Below are 16,264 nucleotides of genomic sequence, written 5' to 3'. Positions count from 1 at the left end.
GTGTAGGCACACACATGCAGATACATATCTTTTCATTAAAGAAATCATCACTTTGCTTTATGCCCTTTTTAAAAAAACAAACAACTAATTTAGTGTCTGTGTCTTTAAACTTCACAACTGACCAAACTTAAAAACAAACATTCAAAGCGAAGCAACAAGAAAAGACCACCTACAGCTTACACACTCATACATACACACACACACACATACACACACATGCACAGACTCATACTGCTGGCTAATCAAACACACACTGATGAATATTTAACTCTCAAGAAAATGCAATAGAGCATTTAATAATCCCAGCAAAGCAGCAGCAGCAGCAGTAGCGTTCGGGGCTACACACATGCAAAAAAAAAAAAAACCACACCAGAAAACAGAAAAAAACAATCACACGGATGATGGCGTGGTGAACGACATCACAGTCAATTAGAGCCAACATATCCGCCACACACACACACATCTCTGACTCACTCTGTGCTTTAATCCTTCTGCTGCCCACCATCCGAAGATGCTTCCGGAAGTTCCTGTGGGTAGAGAAGTCACAGTGGAGGAGGGAAAACGGAGGACAGATGAAGAGGCAAAATGTAAAGAAGAGATAGAGGAAAGAGGAAGGGGTGGGCGGGAAATAAAACAATACAAGACAATAAGAGAAAGGTTTAGTCTCCAGCATCTTTTTATAAAAGAAGTTAAAGAGATAATTATTGATAATTCTGGTAAATACACATATTTCCTTGTCAACATGAGTGAAAAAACACTGGTTACAGGAGCAATGCGGGTGTAATGTACCACATGGCCAAATCTGCTCCTTCCATTGGCTTGTATACTGTAGATTTGAGAGGCAGGAGATTCATTCATGTAACTGCCAAAGGGAAACCCTACATTACTATTTTGTAGGTTTTGGTGAATCTGCTCTGAGCGGAAACACATCAGAAACAAAGGTAGAGAATCGGAGGGAATTTATCTTGTCAAATTGATGCATATTGGTGTGTGTTTCTTTATTTTTTTACAGGCAGATGAGATATTCAACAACAAGTGTAATTTGGCCAACAAGTGAATTCCTGGTGGATTTAATTTATATTAGGGACTCACTGATCTAACTTTTTCCCTCAGTACCTCACCTCAGGGTGTCTGCTGATACGAGTGCTCACTTTTTCCTAGATTTAAAATCTGTTTACCTCACTGCATAGAGCATGTTGCGATCATTTTTATGTAAGTAACATGAGGCCAGAGAGGCTTTAGTGCTAAAAGCTGAGTAAATGTAACTGCTAGTGGAAACACAAAATTTTATAACTGACAATGAAATGATATTTAATATGCATTAGTCATGTCTAGCCGATACTCAATGCGCTTTATAAGGTCAGTATTGGGGCCCATATCGATCCGATTCTCATAATTGGTGCAACCCTAATTTTTATGTGAGTCTTTAGCCCAACCAATACTGGATTTTTTAGGGTGATACGATACCAATATTTGAGAATAAAAAAATCTGATGGCGATAAATTGGCCCATATTTTAAATAAACTCAAAAAACAAGCAAATATTTTTGAGAAGGATCAATCCAATATTGTTATTTAAGAATAGTGAGCAAAATATGTGCTGAGTGAGACATTATGCAGCTGAAATATAAACTAAAAGTAGGGTTGTGCGATATGACGATATATATCATGTGATGATAGGATGTCTATCATTCCATATTATGCTCTGTCTTTTATTTTGTTGCGTTGTGAATCACACTCTTTGCGGCAATATTTTTCGTCATTTGGAGTCAGTCCATCTTTTGCGCGGATTGCATTGATAAATTACTCTTCTCGGCTTTTTACTCACAAAGTTTTTATTGCGCTTACAGTAACGTAACGAGTTTAGTTGTTGTCAACTCTCCACCACTGACCGTCTCTCCTCTGCTGTGCTGCACAGGGCTCAACCCTACCCGCGCTGACAAAGAGAAGAGGAGAGAAGCAGCAAGACGGCGACTATAAATGACAGCAAAACACAGTAGAGACTGTCCTTATTTATGTTATTTACCAAATTTATGTGCACTCATTTACTTTCAGCTCAGTGTAAGAGTCTCTGCTGCATTTTGCTGTCATTTATGGTCGCACTACTCTCCTCTGCTCTCTATGGTTCACTACGGGTGGGACTGAGCCCTCCTTTTGTACTGCACACACAGGAGAGACAGTGATCCAGGTGAAGTACTTGAGTTGATGACAACTATACTTGTTACGTCACTGTAAGTGGGGGGGGGTGCATGTACCAACTATTTATTCACTGGATTAAAATGTGTTATATCGGGATAGGTATTCGGGTATCGGGATATGAGATTTGGTCATATCGCCCAGCCCTACTACTAAGTACTCTTTGGTGGACGAACTATATATCTGAGATATTTTCTAAATGACTTTGAACATGTCTTTGGCATTTCTGTTCTGTATTTGTTCATTGCACCAGTACAGATGTGATGATTTTTTGGTCCATTAATGGTTGCGTGATTGCACATAAATCATTTTCCATCCTTGGTTTTCTTATCTTCATTATTAAAATGTAGTTTTAAAGAACACTGTATCATAGACTAATGAGGCTTTATAATGCTTCTTTACACCAACTAAAGACAGAATATATCAATCTATCAAAGAAAGCATGTTTTAACTGACTAGGTTGGCTATAAAAAACGTTGAGACAGTTTCTCTTTTAATGGCAATTTGCAAGGTCTTGCTACTTCCTAAACCTCCTACAAGTCAACAAGGGTTTTCATATCTCCTATAGCAACAGTAAAACACGACAAAACAATATGTAGTCTGTAAGTAATTAAACATAAAGACAGTGCTTTAGTATGTTCCACTTGAACACTATTTAGTGCTTTTAATAACAACAAAGCAAGAGGCTTTGTGTAGTTATTCTGTGACTTGCTGCCTGATCCTGACATGATGTTCTATGCAAGAGTCCCAGATAAACATCCTTTTATCTTTCTGCCTCCCGCCCATGTAGCATTTTGAGATCCACTATGAATGAAAAGTACAGTACAAATGAAATGTATCATTATTATTATTATTATTATTATTATTATTATTATTATTATTATTATTATTATTATTATCTACACACAGTATCAGCACACCAAGTTTCCAGTCAGCACCCATGATTAATGATGTCTCCATGTGTGTTTGTGTCTGTGTGTGTGGTTATACATCCATATTTATCTGGCGGTAGAGAAGCACATAAAAATAGAACATAAAATGGAAAAAAAAAAAAAAAAGTCGTTGGAGTCTCAGTCTTCGTCCTTGGATTGCTTCCATAAAAAACACCAGCCAGCAGTGCAACAGTTAACTTGCAACATCAAACAATGAATTTCACTGCTAATTTTATGGGCAAAGCAAATGGTGTCGTGCCAAAATATGGTCCAATAAGGAGCAAATATAACGCAGCACTAATTACAGATAAGCAACATCACTGTTAACTTTGTTAAAGAGATCTTAAACACGTAGTCAGACAGGTCTTTCCATCCTGTGTTTAAACCTCAGCTGTCCACAGAGGAGACGTGTGGAGACAGTTAATGAGATTTAGACAGAAAGGGAGGAAATGTAAGAGAAACCGTGTCCACCTCCACTTCCAGCTGAAGACAATCTGACAGGTCCTTCCTCGCTCCTCTTATACTCTTCCTCTAACTCTTTGTAACTCACAACCATATTTTTTTTATTACCTTATTATATGTTCTATATTTTCTCCTGTTATTTGCACATTTTACTACAGTTGATTCTCTCCTGTGTATTACTTTTCCGGCTGGCAATTTCTGCTGTCGATCAACCAGTATAATACAATTTTAAATAAGTGAACTATCCGCTAAAGTCATTTTCATATTCAGACTCTTCACAGTATCCCTGTATCAAACTTTTGAGCCAGAAATCTATTTTTTATTCATAAATACCTTCAGTCATTAATACATGGGTGATTAATCCTTAATGAAGCTTTCAGAGAGCAGAGAGAGTGTATTCTTTAGGTTTTATGCTGTTTGTTTATGGAGAAAAAACATTCATAATCACACTATATGATGCTCCTATGTTCCTAAAACAGGAGAACATAACAGCTATACTGATTTCAATTAATGTTATTCAGTGTGTATTTTTGAATTGTGATTTTTTTAATAGACAGAGATTAAATTTAACCCAGAACACCCTCTATGTATAAAAATGTGTATCAGCTGAAAATAAAAAAAGTTGAAATAGTTCCATTGTCTTTATATATTCTAGGTAATTTTGGGAAAAGTCATAAACTTTTAGGTTAAAAGAAAGGTGTTCAGGGTGCTTTAACTCCTCTTCATGTAAGGATTATTAAATAGTGATTATTAATTTAAAGGTAATTGTAATATTTGCAGACTGCATCTTTAATATCATACATTAATATTATAAATATTTATCTCCTTTTCCTTTCCTTTTAATATCGTTATCTTTATTTGAAGAGGACATAAATCACACCTGCATTATTTATTTAGCTGTTCTTTGTCTAGCCAAGAACTTTTTATGATGCTGTCTGTGCTCAGTTTGTGAAACAGTACTGTCTGAGTTAGTATCTCTCTCCATAAACAGGGTACTGAGCGATGCTTTTTAATATTGGACAACGTATACAGTAAGAACTGCATGGGCAGCAACATCTAAAATGGCTGATCAGACAAAGGTAGAGGCAGCACCTCTACAAACTCAGACTTCAGACAAATCAGAAGAAAAGAACCAGATTCATTGTTCAGAGATAGGTACGCATGATAAAACAGGAAAGTGAACATCCCACATCAAAGACTACAAGGGGAAAAAAAATCTGCTTTTTCCATGATGAAAAGCACTCTGAGATAACAGGGGGTGATTAAGAGCAATGCTGAAATGGCTCTTTGACTTTTTCTTTGGGCATTGCTGTTGTTTATAACTGTGGTTGAAATTGTCTTCATTATTCTGTTGGATTTACACCAAACAGAGCGCATTCAGTCCACCAGTACACACACACATACACAAACAGACTCTCACACACAGCAGGGGTCTTATCTATGAGGGGATGAGGATCATCATTTGTCTTCACTGATACTTGACAGAAGCCCTGTCTGCAAAGTGCTACTCTGTGAGAACAATATCTTCTGTACTGCTCTGTGCCTTGGGCCATGTTTTTACTAATGTAGATGCATTAGAAAACTCTGTTATGTGTCAAAAGTTTTCCATCCATGCTAGAGTTTTTATTACTTTCTTCAAGTTTGTCATTCAGATGGAAATAGCAAAGACTATTGTTGGTTACAGAGTAATAAGGGTGAAAAATCTCCTTCACCACGTCAGGATTACATCACATACTATCATCTAGAAATGTTGATTTTACTTGTATAATTTTCAGTGTCCACAAAACCAGAATTTTCTAATTTATCCACTTTGAGGCAGGTTTTTGGGTTTGATCTGTTTTTGATGGTCAAACACCCAGATTAGTATGGATACAAGACTATTCTAAAATATTCTAAAATTTGACAGCCTTAGTGTTATAAAATATAACCCACATCTGATGGTTTCAAGTGAACGAAGGATTTTATTTCCCAGAGGATTTTAGAACAAGGAGGAAAAGTGTTAATAAAAGTTGGCTCTGCTATTTTTTCCTCGTGTTCGATCACTCATTTTGATGAAATAACACAACGTTAATGACATTGACACTGCAGATGGATGACACCGAGATGTCAGAGGAATTGAGATGTACTGCATGGTGTCACATTCACCATCTGTCCCTATGTGACAGAGCATCTGGGCCTGAGGGGGGACAGTTGAACTGCTTTGGTACTCAACTTGTTACTGATGTCATTACCTCTATAAGTGTTACAGAATCTCACTCTGTGTTTTCAGTGTTTTTTGAAATGTTATTTTTCCTCATAAGCCAAGTAATTATTTAGTTTGTTACTTTCAGGGAAACACAAATACAGATTTGAATGTTGAAGTCTTTAATGTCGCATTTGCAACCCAACTCTTTTTTTTTTTTTTTTACAAAGCCATCTGTATATTTTTACAGATTAGGTGTGATTTTGTAAACAATCTAGGAGTGCCAGAGGAGGTTTCAACCACCCATATGTACCTGTTTTGATCTTTTCAGTTATTGTGTAAGAATAAAAATCAGCTTCACTGTGGCTGGCAGTACAAATCTGGCCTAGAAATTGGGGCACTGTAGCAGGGCATCCAGTAAGCAGATCCTTTTTGGTCCTTTTTTTGAGAGCTGCTGACGTCCTCACACCTTCAAGTGCCTTGTTCTGACTCTTTGGCTTAGTCAGATTAGACACGGCTGTAAATAAGCGACAACAAAGCTATAGCTAGAAACGAGTGCAAACAGCACTCAAGCAAAGCACAGCCTGGCAGGGGACGCTTCGTACCTCTGGATGACTTCTGCTGAATCCTGCTCTCTCTCTCTCCTCTTTCTCCGAACAAATCCCCGGAAAGCCCTGCCAGGACGTGGCACAGTATTAAAGGGATGAGAGAGGGAGAATGCTGGCGTAGCGAGTGGTAGGACAGCGCGGGGAGGCTGATGCCAGGGCTTTTAGCTGCAGGGTTTGTTTGGCTGTGAAGGGGGAGGCTGTTGTAGGTAGGCAGCAGCTAGACCAGACCAGAAAGTCAAATAACATCACCAGCTCAAATTGTATTTTCTATTCAGCCCTCTAACAAATGTGCCAGTCTGCATGTGATATAATCCATCTTTCCATAGAGACACTGATCTTCTGACCTCGTGCCTTTTCAGTCGTTCCACTTGAGATGTAATTCTAATCTGGGATTATTCATTTTTGGGGAATTTTACCAATCTTCATACTTTCCCAGAATCAGACATGGATGCTTGTTTTACATCCTTATCTGCAATTTAAATGTATTTTGAGGTTTGAGCTCAATTCAGCTCCTAGAAGCGGCTCAAAAACTCAAAAAAAAGTGCACATTTTCAAATGCTCAGGGTTAACTACTTCCTATTCACAACTTGGTGTTAATTTATCATGGATACATTTTGTATTTTAAAGCTGCAATCCACTAACAAGAGGTCTACAACAAAGTTGTTGTTGAAGCCAGTCATTATTTCAATCAGCCACTGTGAAACTTGGAAAATGTTCTGGCGAGCACAAAGTGATACCACTCGGGCCATGGTGGACTTTTATGTGTCAAAGTACAAACATGGTGTGAAATGCATCACTTTTAATGAGTGACAATTTCTACAACAGACTTAACTGTTAACCAGAAAAGGTGCGACCCGACAAATCCTGTGAAACTGATTAACATTTATCCATAGCAGAGATAGAACTAGAGATACATCCAATGTGGGTACGTTGACTCTGGGTAAGTAGTGGAAAGTAGCTGGTTAAAACTTCCCCAAAAACAAAATGTTCTTTTTAAGGATAAGGCTGGCGTTATCCTGTATTTTTCTAGTGTGAACAAATCCCATGAAAACACCTAAAACCAGTCTGTGCTACTCATTCCTCCATTTGTACAAACTGAAGACATAAATATCAAAGAATGTGTCACAAATATATAGTCTAAAAAAGAGAGTTTTTTTTTTTTTTACTCAAATGGCAGCACTTTGCGGTTTGTAACAGTCACTCACAATAGGAGTAAATACTGCATTTTTCAGGGACTATTTTCAGCCATGGATTAATACACATTTGGTGCGCTACACCACCAGGATAGTGTCATGTGGGATTGACTCAAAATAAACCACACTACACATGTGCATCGTAATGAAGGAACACGTCACCTAGTACAACCCAGTGGCTCACTGATGTGTTTTTAATAGTTTTTGACAACAGAAGAGCTTCGTAGCACAGAGGAATTAGCAATAACAGACAAAACTACTCTGACAAAACCTGTTAGCAGGATCAATTCAGTGTTCGTTTTAGTCTTTTCATGGTATTTGTTGACACTAAGATCATTAAAGGTATTTTAAGTAAACCCTGAACATTTACTTTAAGCTAGCAGCCAGAGGTTTGCTTGGTCAACAGAGCAAAGAAAGTTAGCTTTTAAGAGCAGCTTGGGTTAGTTGGGTTTAGTTAAGCCAGGTGTGGTTGGAGCAGGTGGTGTACAAGTATGAAATGTCAAGGTTTGTTTTAGGCATAATACACTATCACTATTATTAATGTTAGCATTTATATGTTTAGCTTAACCTACTTCTCAGCTTAGCTGTACACTCAGGAATCCTTAGACAGAAGTTGGTGATCTGCTTGCAACACATTTCATACTGGACATTTATCTACCAAACTTTTCTGGAACTTATTGAATACATATCCAAAAACTGACTGATAGCTGACTTCTTTTTTAAACTACAGACTGTATGAAATAATTTTACCAGTGCAAAAGGCACTAGAGATCACATGTTAGCACTATAAATATATGTTCTTAACAAACCTCTCCAGAGCCGCAGTTGCCACAATCAGATCCAAACACTGCTACAGTAAGCAGCACAGCCAGCACAGATTCAGTGATAATTAGCAACGGCTGTGAAGTGGGATTAGAGAGCTGACATGATTGCCACAAAAAGTGAGGGTGAGTGTGTGCCAAACTGATAGAGCTGCTGGGTATATGTGAGCTGACAGGGTGTAGGTCAGCCAACACACAGACGTACATTTTCCTGACTTGAGTTTGGCAGATTTACTCTGCTGCAGTGGATTACACTGGACTTTATCCCTGCGGTTGCATGGAAATCCTGTAACTCAATTTTTTCCCCTTTTTGGTTTTTTACTTGAATTAAAAAACATTATTTGTGGCTATAACTGCAGGCTCCTACCTGAAAGACCATTATTTATCAATAAGAGAATGATTTTTCTGATGTGCATGGGCCAGAAGTAAATATAACCCAAACAAGAAAAGGTTTCAACTTGATACACACACACACACACACACACACACACACAAACAGACCTCTATACTGTATACTGTCTGATCATATCTTGTTATTATGGTCAGTTTGTTTTCAGCTGTGAGTTAAACACCCAGCGCAAGGATGAAGGTTAAATGGTGGACATCAAAGTTAAGGAACAGCAGTTAAGGAAAAGAAGTAAAGCAAGCTAAGAAAAAGAATGCAAGCGGGGAAGAATACTCACGATATCCTGTTTTGAGTGTCCCAAGATTAATTTGCATGCAAGAAGAGAGGAGAAAGAGAGGAAGAGAGAGAAAAAAAACAGTTTAGAGTTCAAAATACAGAGAGGAAGACCTGGGAAAGGCATATTGAGAAAGAGACAAAAAGAGTGTGTCATTGTTTGACCTCAATGAACAAAGTCAACTCATTATGCCACTTAATTGCTTCTGATCTTTGATTTAATGGGCCAAAAGAACAACCACCTTTATCTATTGACTGAATCCAGTATTGTGTTCTAAACATGGTCAAACAAGCATCTAATCCAAGATGAAAAGTGAAAGGCACCAAGAAAGAGTAAACTCAGGTCACTGTCATACTCACACAGATGCTCACAAGAACTTTTTTACAGCTTTTAAAGACAAAGAGACCTTGGTTTTGCATGTTTTAGCCCATGAACTACAAGCTGCATATACCTTATATTACTGCCATTTTTACTATATTTACTGTCAGGTTCATTTGGTAGATTGATAATTTGGGATAATAAGGGATAATTTGTTTGCTTCAACATGTTATGAAAAATTGCAGATACTTGAGGCTCGCTGGTCACCTGTATTTTTATTAAAAACAGCATTTTTGGAAAATTTGCATCTAAAAACTAAACACTGAAACCTGGATGTTGTGTAAGTGATGATGAATTTGCTCATGTGTTGCAGCTTTGAATGTCAAGTGGTCCTCAAATTTAACAACAAGGAGAGCATTCACAACAAACCCTACTTGCAACTGCATTACCATGCATCAATTATTTAAATTGTACAAAAAAAGGAACTGACAAAGTATTCCCTCTGATGGATTGTCCTCCTTAAGCAAGCTTTCAGGATGTGCAAGCTGATTTTTTATAGCTTACTGAGATGAAGATCAATAGCAGCCTAGAAGGTGAAATCAATCTAAAAAACCTATAGCATGCTTTGGGAAATGGGTGACATTAATTTAAAGCATGAAATTAGCAGTTAATGGACTAAAACATGCAAAAACATTGGTATGGTCTGTTAACTCTGGCTGTAAACACATCAGCTTGATCTTTCAGTCAGTAGATGCACCATATGTGACTGTGTGTGTGTTTGTGTACAGGTGTGTGTTTGAAGGTGGGACACTCACGCCTGTATGGTTGTTGTGGCAGTTTGAAAGGAGAACATATTTTCCTTGGGGAACCAGTTAGTGTCATCTGTAATTAGAGAGAAAAATTATGATTCGAAGGTTAATTGAAAAAAAAAAAAACAGAAGAAAAATCTATGTGTGGTATCCGCAGATGTCGTAATAAATATATTAGAAATATGAAAGCACAAAAGCCAGCGACAGCACCAGCACTTCACAGTGCACCACTCCACAAATGGAGAGAGGCAGACACACAGGAAGAGACAGCAGAGGAGAGAGACGGGGAGACGAAGAGTCAGAAAAACAGACCACCACGTCACATCCAACATAAAACCCTAAGCCCCCAGCAGACCTGAGAGGAAATAGATTTGAAAAAGTTTGTTTAAACAATTTAATTTAATATTAACTCACTTTTAAGGAATGTTTCACTTTCATTCATCAGAAGCAAAGTTAAACTGGCTTCACAGTGGTTTTAGTTGTTGAAATATTTTGAATTTGTTTTGTATTTATCAGCGCTGATTCACAACTCAATTAAAATAACTTAAAATGAAATAGTAACTGTAAAATATTTAATAAGCATTTAGCAAACACTGAGTGTGATTTATTAGTTGTATTTCACTGAAGTGACCCTAAAATTTCCAAAATAGCTAGAGTTATTACCTGCAAACACATAATTAAACTGTCACAAATTTTAGACACAGTAAATGGAGTTCACTCAGGAAATGGTAAAAAGAACAAGAACACCTCACAGTGTAATGCAATCCAACACAATTACTCCTCTATAATTACTACTGTACCTTTTGTGAAGCTTATAATGTTCAATTTCTGTTGGTGTAAGTGGGCTGTTGTTTTGTTTCTATGGTCATTTTTGAACTGAAGTCTGTGTTGTGTTCTAGGAATAGCAATGTCAGGCTGTTGGTTGGTCAGTCAGACTATTGGATGGATTGCCATGAAATTCGGTTCAGATATACATGATGCCCAGAGGATTGATCCTACTGACTTTGGTGATCCTTCAATTCTCCCTCTAGCATCATCAGCAGGTCAAAACTTTCACTTATCCAGTTATATCAGTAATATCAACATCTACAAGATGGATGGGTGTAAACATTTGAATAGATGTCCGTGGTTCCTAGGCAATGTATCCTAATGAAAAAAAAACAAAATCCAGGAAGTCTTGCTAAATATTTGTCCTTAAGTGGTGCAGACAACCACTTGGTACCTTGGTACTTTCACCTACCCCACTAAAGAGCACCTGTCGTATGAGCCATCAGAACCATGCAGCGCCTCCTCCTGTTGTAAACTGATGTATCCTAAAGACTTTGGTGATCCCTTGCCTTTTGCTGTAGCTCCACCGACAGAGTTTGGGTTTTTTTTGTGAAATGTCTTGACATCTATTCAGCAAATTTGGAGCAGTCATTCATATCCTTCAGAGTGAACCACTAAGTTAAAACTAAATTGAACAAAAAACTTTTTTTGATTTTTTTGATTTTCTAGGGCCATCATCAGGTAGAAATGTTCATTTGTTGAATACTACAAATTTCTGCAAAATTCATGACTTTCCCATCTGCCTCAGCTATACTAACTAATATGGTGAACAGGGTAAACCTTCTACCTGCTAAACATCAGCATTTTAACATTGTCACTGTGAGCATGTTAGCATGCTGATGTTTGCATTTAGCTCAAGGCAAGTCTGGTCTCATAAAGCCACTAGCATGACTGTTGATGGTGTTGGTGAGGGTCCACTACTGTTTGTCTTCACTAATAGAGTATTCTCGTGTTTTGGCATTTATCATCATGATTTGTGACATACTGTAAGGTGTTCTTGTTACTTTGTCCATACGCTGTAGCTGATATATTTTAAACTAAAAGCATCCTTTAGTCAAAATCTGAAAGGCAACTAGTATTTTAAAAAAAAATAAAATACACTATCAGCTGGATTTTACCTCCCAAATGCTCCCTGTGTGTATTTTTGTGTGGTAGAAAGATTCAAATGATTCAAATGCTATTTCATCTCTGGTCCGATACCAAAATTGCCAATCCCAGCCACAGGGTCTTATGAACAACCCCCAACCCCGGCACTCATTTGGATTTCAGCGCCTCTCCCTTTTCTGTGTCCTCCGCCCTCTCACCTCTCTCCAGCCCAGTCACCCGGTCCACACTCCACATCTGCTCTAGGCGTCGGTGCTGCTTGCCTGCCTCTCGAGACGTGCTCTCCAGGTCCAGGGAGCCCTGGCTCCGTGAGGGGGCGCCGCTGCACGCGTCACAGGCCAGCCCGCTGCACTCTGCCTCCCCTTTTCCACCCTCGCCCCAGCCGCGGATGTTGTGGGCACTGACGGAGGTCTGCAGTGGGGGTTGAGACATGTGGTGGTGGTGAGAGTGGTGTGATGTATGGTGCGAGTGCAGCCCGCCGATGGCTAGAGCCTGCTGCTGCTGGTTGCTACTGCTGCTTCCACTTGCCCTGCTGCTTCCTCCACTGCTTGAGGGTGCATTGGTGCCCATGACAGAGTGGTGGTGGTGGTTACTGTGGTGATGGTTACCGTGGTGGTGGCTGGTGCCACGGCCGCCGCTGCTGGTGTGGTGGTACTGGGTTGGAGACGATGAAGTGGAGGAAGGGGAAGTGGAGGGTTGGATCAAGGAGGTGTGGAGGTGTTGGTCACCGGCGCCAACACCCACACCGCCACCCCTGGATCCCACCCCTCCACTCCCTGACTTCTCCTTCAGGACGTCCAGTTCTAGGCTCTCTTTGCTGCCCCGGCCGCCACTCATCAGCATACCGTGCTGGGTGGTGATGGTGTACACGCGGGCGGGCTGCAGGGTGCACTCGACACACTTCTGCTTGTCTTCTTCCGCTGAGAAGCTGCGCTCAAGTGACAGCCGCGCTGGCTTGGTAGAAATGGTGGGGGGAGGTGGTTGGAGTAAGCCCAGCTGGGATTTCACCAGGCCAGGCTCTGGGTTGTCCTCAGAGCCCTTAGTGGTATTGGAGCACGGATGAAGTTGGTTGTTGTTGTTGTTGGGGCCAACCGTGTCACTTGGTGACTCCGGGTCAGGACCCACCAAGGTTTCACACAGAAGATGAGCTAGAATACAAAAGAGGGAAATGGAGATAAATAGAAATACTGAGAAATACACCAATGTGCTGAAAAGCAAGGAAAAGACTGAAGAGGGAAAAGGGAAGAGGACAAATTGAGGATGACACAGGATATTCTCATCATCTTTCTTCGGTTATCAGCTGCTGGAGTGATACACTGATGATCGCAGCCTGGCATTTCAACAGAGGATGAGCTGAAGCAGGTGGAGGAAGGATTAAAGACCACAAAAGAACACGCAGACGAGAATAAATGGATGGACAAAATGGCAGGATGGCAGAGACGCTGACCTGATCCGTTTCGGTTTTCAGGGTGTGTGTGGGACAGGTACTCTCCAAATGCTCGTGCTGCTCTGTGGGGACACACACACGACACACATAAAGACATTAATTTATGGGTGGAAAGGAGGGGCAAGTGAGAAAGGAGGAAGAGAAAGGGTAGAGGAGATAGGAGGGCAAGGAATTGTAAATTATAAACCTAATTGCCTTCTTTGTGGGCTTGTGCCACCCACAGATTAAGATGCAGCTGTTTTATCTCCATACTTCAGGCAGCCTCACACACGGAGAGAGAGACGAAGTATGAGACAGCAGGAGGAGATAGAGTGACGGATTGTTTTAGGTAGACTTAATTTCTCAGTGTGACCTCAGTTTGCGTCGGTGAATGTCAGTGCAGTCAGCAGACCATAAGCGTGTTTGTTTTCTTGTTTCTCACACAGGCATACAGATGTATATACCGTATCCTTGAGTCAAAGAAACTCTTAACCTTGACAGCAAGTGAAGAAGACTGCTTGGAGATGTGCTGAAAATAGATGCAGTGAGCTCAATAGCATCTGCTGCTTAGCTCCTGTTCTTTCTCGGTCTCCCTTTTTACTTAGACACAGAAACACTCCACACACCCTCACTCATTCAGCAACATATAGATAAAACTCATAAAAAAATATCATAAAGGGCTTGTCCTTTTTAATAAAATAGCCCCAGGTATAGCGGATGAATGACACTGACTTCCTAATGTTCCTCCAGTCAATGTGTGACAGGAGTGGGAAAGGAGCAAAGAGAGACCAGATAAAGAAAGATATGTTTTTAATGTCAATCTGGGCACTAACTGAGAGGAAATGTACCGAAGCAATAACTATTAGCAGTAATGATTCATTATAGTAATGACGAATGAAAGGAGAGAGGAGAGGAAAGGAGAAAACGTCAGTAACTCTAATACTGCATGCTACTGCTATTAATATTAATTCATTCCTGTAACAAGGATCATGATGAGGTTGTACTTTTCTCACTTTACTGTTAAAGTAATTGTGCCTCATTGTCTCACCATTTACGTACTACATTTACTTGAGTATAATTTTAAGGCACTTACTCATGTTTATTTTCATTTTCATTTTTTGAGACTTTTATCCTTGTACTTTCCAGACATACTGCAACTTTTATATATTATTTAAGAATAGAAGTCTACAGCTAGTGGCTCTGTGAGGCTGTATTTGAGCAAAATGCTCACATCAGCATGTTAACATGCTCAAAATGATAATGCTAACATACTCATGTTAAGAGGTTATCATGTTTACATGTTCATTGTGTTGGTTTGGCTTGTTAGCATGCAAACACAGTTTTGCAGGTATTTGATCATAAACCAAAGTAGAAATTTTAACCACATTGCACTAGATGTCAGGAGATCAAAGTGATCACAATTCATCCTCCGGGGATCATGCATGTGTTTACCAAATTTTTCAGCAATTCATCAATTAGTAGTTGAGATACTGTATTTCAATAGAGAAAAAGTCAACCTCATGGTGGCACTAGAGAAAAAGTCTGAGTATCACCAAACTTATTATAAAATATCCTCTGGAAACTATGAATATCTATACCAAATTTTGTGCCAATCCATTAAAAGATAAATCACAGCATAATTGAAATGACAATAACTGGAGGAGCTAGAGGAAAACTCAGAGGATCCCTTAAGTCATAATAATGTATCCTCTAGGGAACTTGAATATCTGTTGTACATTTTCATGGCGATCCATCTTCTAGTTGTTAGGATATTTCATGCTGAGCCACAAATGTCAACCTCAGGGTGGCCCCGGAGTAAAAGTCAGGAAACCACCAAAGTCAGTTAGATATATCCTCTGGGGACCATGAATGTCTGAGCAAAATGTCAGAGCTATCCATGCAGTATAATAGATGTTGAGATATTTTATTCTGAACCAAAGTAGTGGAGAGAGCAACCAGCAGACTGGCATTGCCATCCCTAGAGCCATGCCTCTAGCATGGCTAAAAACAGACTCCTGTAGTTACTTGTAATTTTCCAGTTTATGATTTCACTGTATATGCAAAAACACCTGCTAAACTCATAAAATATGGTGCATTTCTATAGTGCATCCTAATAGTATACCCAATAGAACATAAATATGTAAGACCTAGTGACACAAAAACCACTTACAACAATACAACACAAATTCACAAACGTTCTACATAAATTATCATTCAGAATGAGTGAGTACTTCTACTTCATACTTATGTGTATCTTTTATCCTTGTTTTACATAGTTGTATATATTCAAGTATACTAACTCAATACTTATTTTACAACTGGTTTTTATGAGAATACTTACTTTTAATTAGCTTATCACTAATGATCTACTAGCACATGTTGACTAATTCATCTGTTGTTGTGAGTCAGCATATTACCTTTTATTTTCGAAAACCTGGTGTAAAAAGCATTACGTATAATTTATTAAGTTGTTATCGATGATCCTGAAAATAATCCGCTAGAGTTACAGTATCAAGGGCTAATTAACTGTATATCCTTCAGTATATTAAGAAAAATAGCATGCATCCTCCTGGTTGTTACATTTTCCCAATGCAGCTGATGTTGGAAGGGAATGCTGACACACACACAGACACACACATCTATGCAGAAGAATCCCTTGTATACAGGGGAATCTGTGGGTGTACGCCTCCTCCCTGGCAGCTCTCT

General features: G+C 39.2%; 1 protein-coding gene across 1 annotated transcript in view; it reads right to left on the bottom strand.

The window, feature by feature from the left end:
- The window catches only part of nsmfa (NMDA receptor synaptonuclear signaling and neuronal migration factor a), a 47,819-nt gene that overhangs the window by 19,499 nt on the left and 12,056 nt on the right, over positions 1-16,264 (bottom strand). Inside the window, exons 2-5 of the mRNA XM_067575365.1 lie at positions 13,580-13,641; positions 12,333-13,280; positions 10,207-10,273; positions 475-527 (exon numbers count right to left, since the gene is read on the bottom strand). Of these exons, the coding sequence (XP_067431466.1) occupies positions 475-527; positions 10,207-10,273; positions 12,333-13,280; positions 13,580-13,641 (1,130 nt within the window). The remainder of the gene's footprint in view (positions 1-474; positions 528-10,206; positions 10,274-12,332; positions 13,281-13,579; positions 13,642-16,264) is intronic.

The sequence above is a fragment of the Thunnus thynnus genome, chromosome 19 (genome assembly GCF_963924715.1).
Source record: "Thunnus thynnus chromosome 19, fThuThy2.1, whole genome shotgun sequence".
NCBI lineage: Eukaryota > Metazoa > Chordata > Actinopteri > Scombriformes > Scombridae > Thunnus > Thunnus thynnus.
Note: the sequence above shows the minus strand (reverse complement) of the source record. Positions and strands in the feature narration are given on the sequence as shown.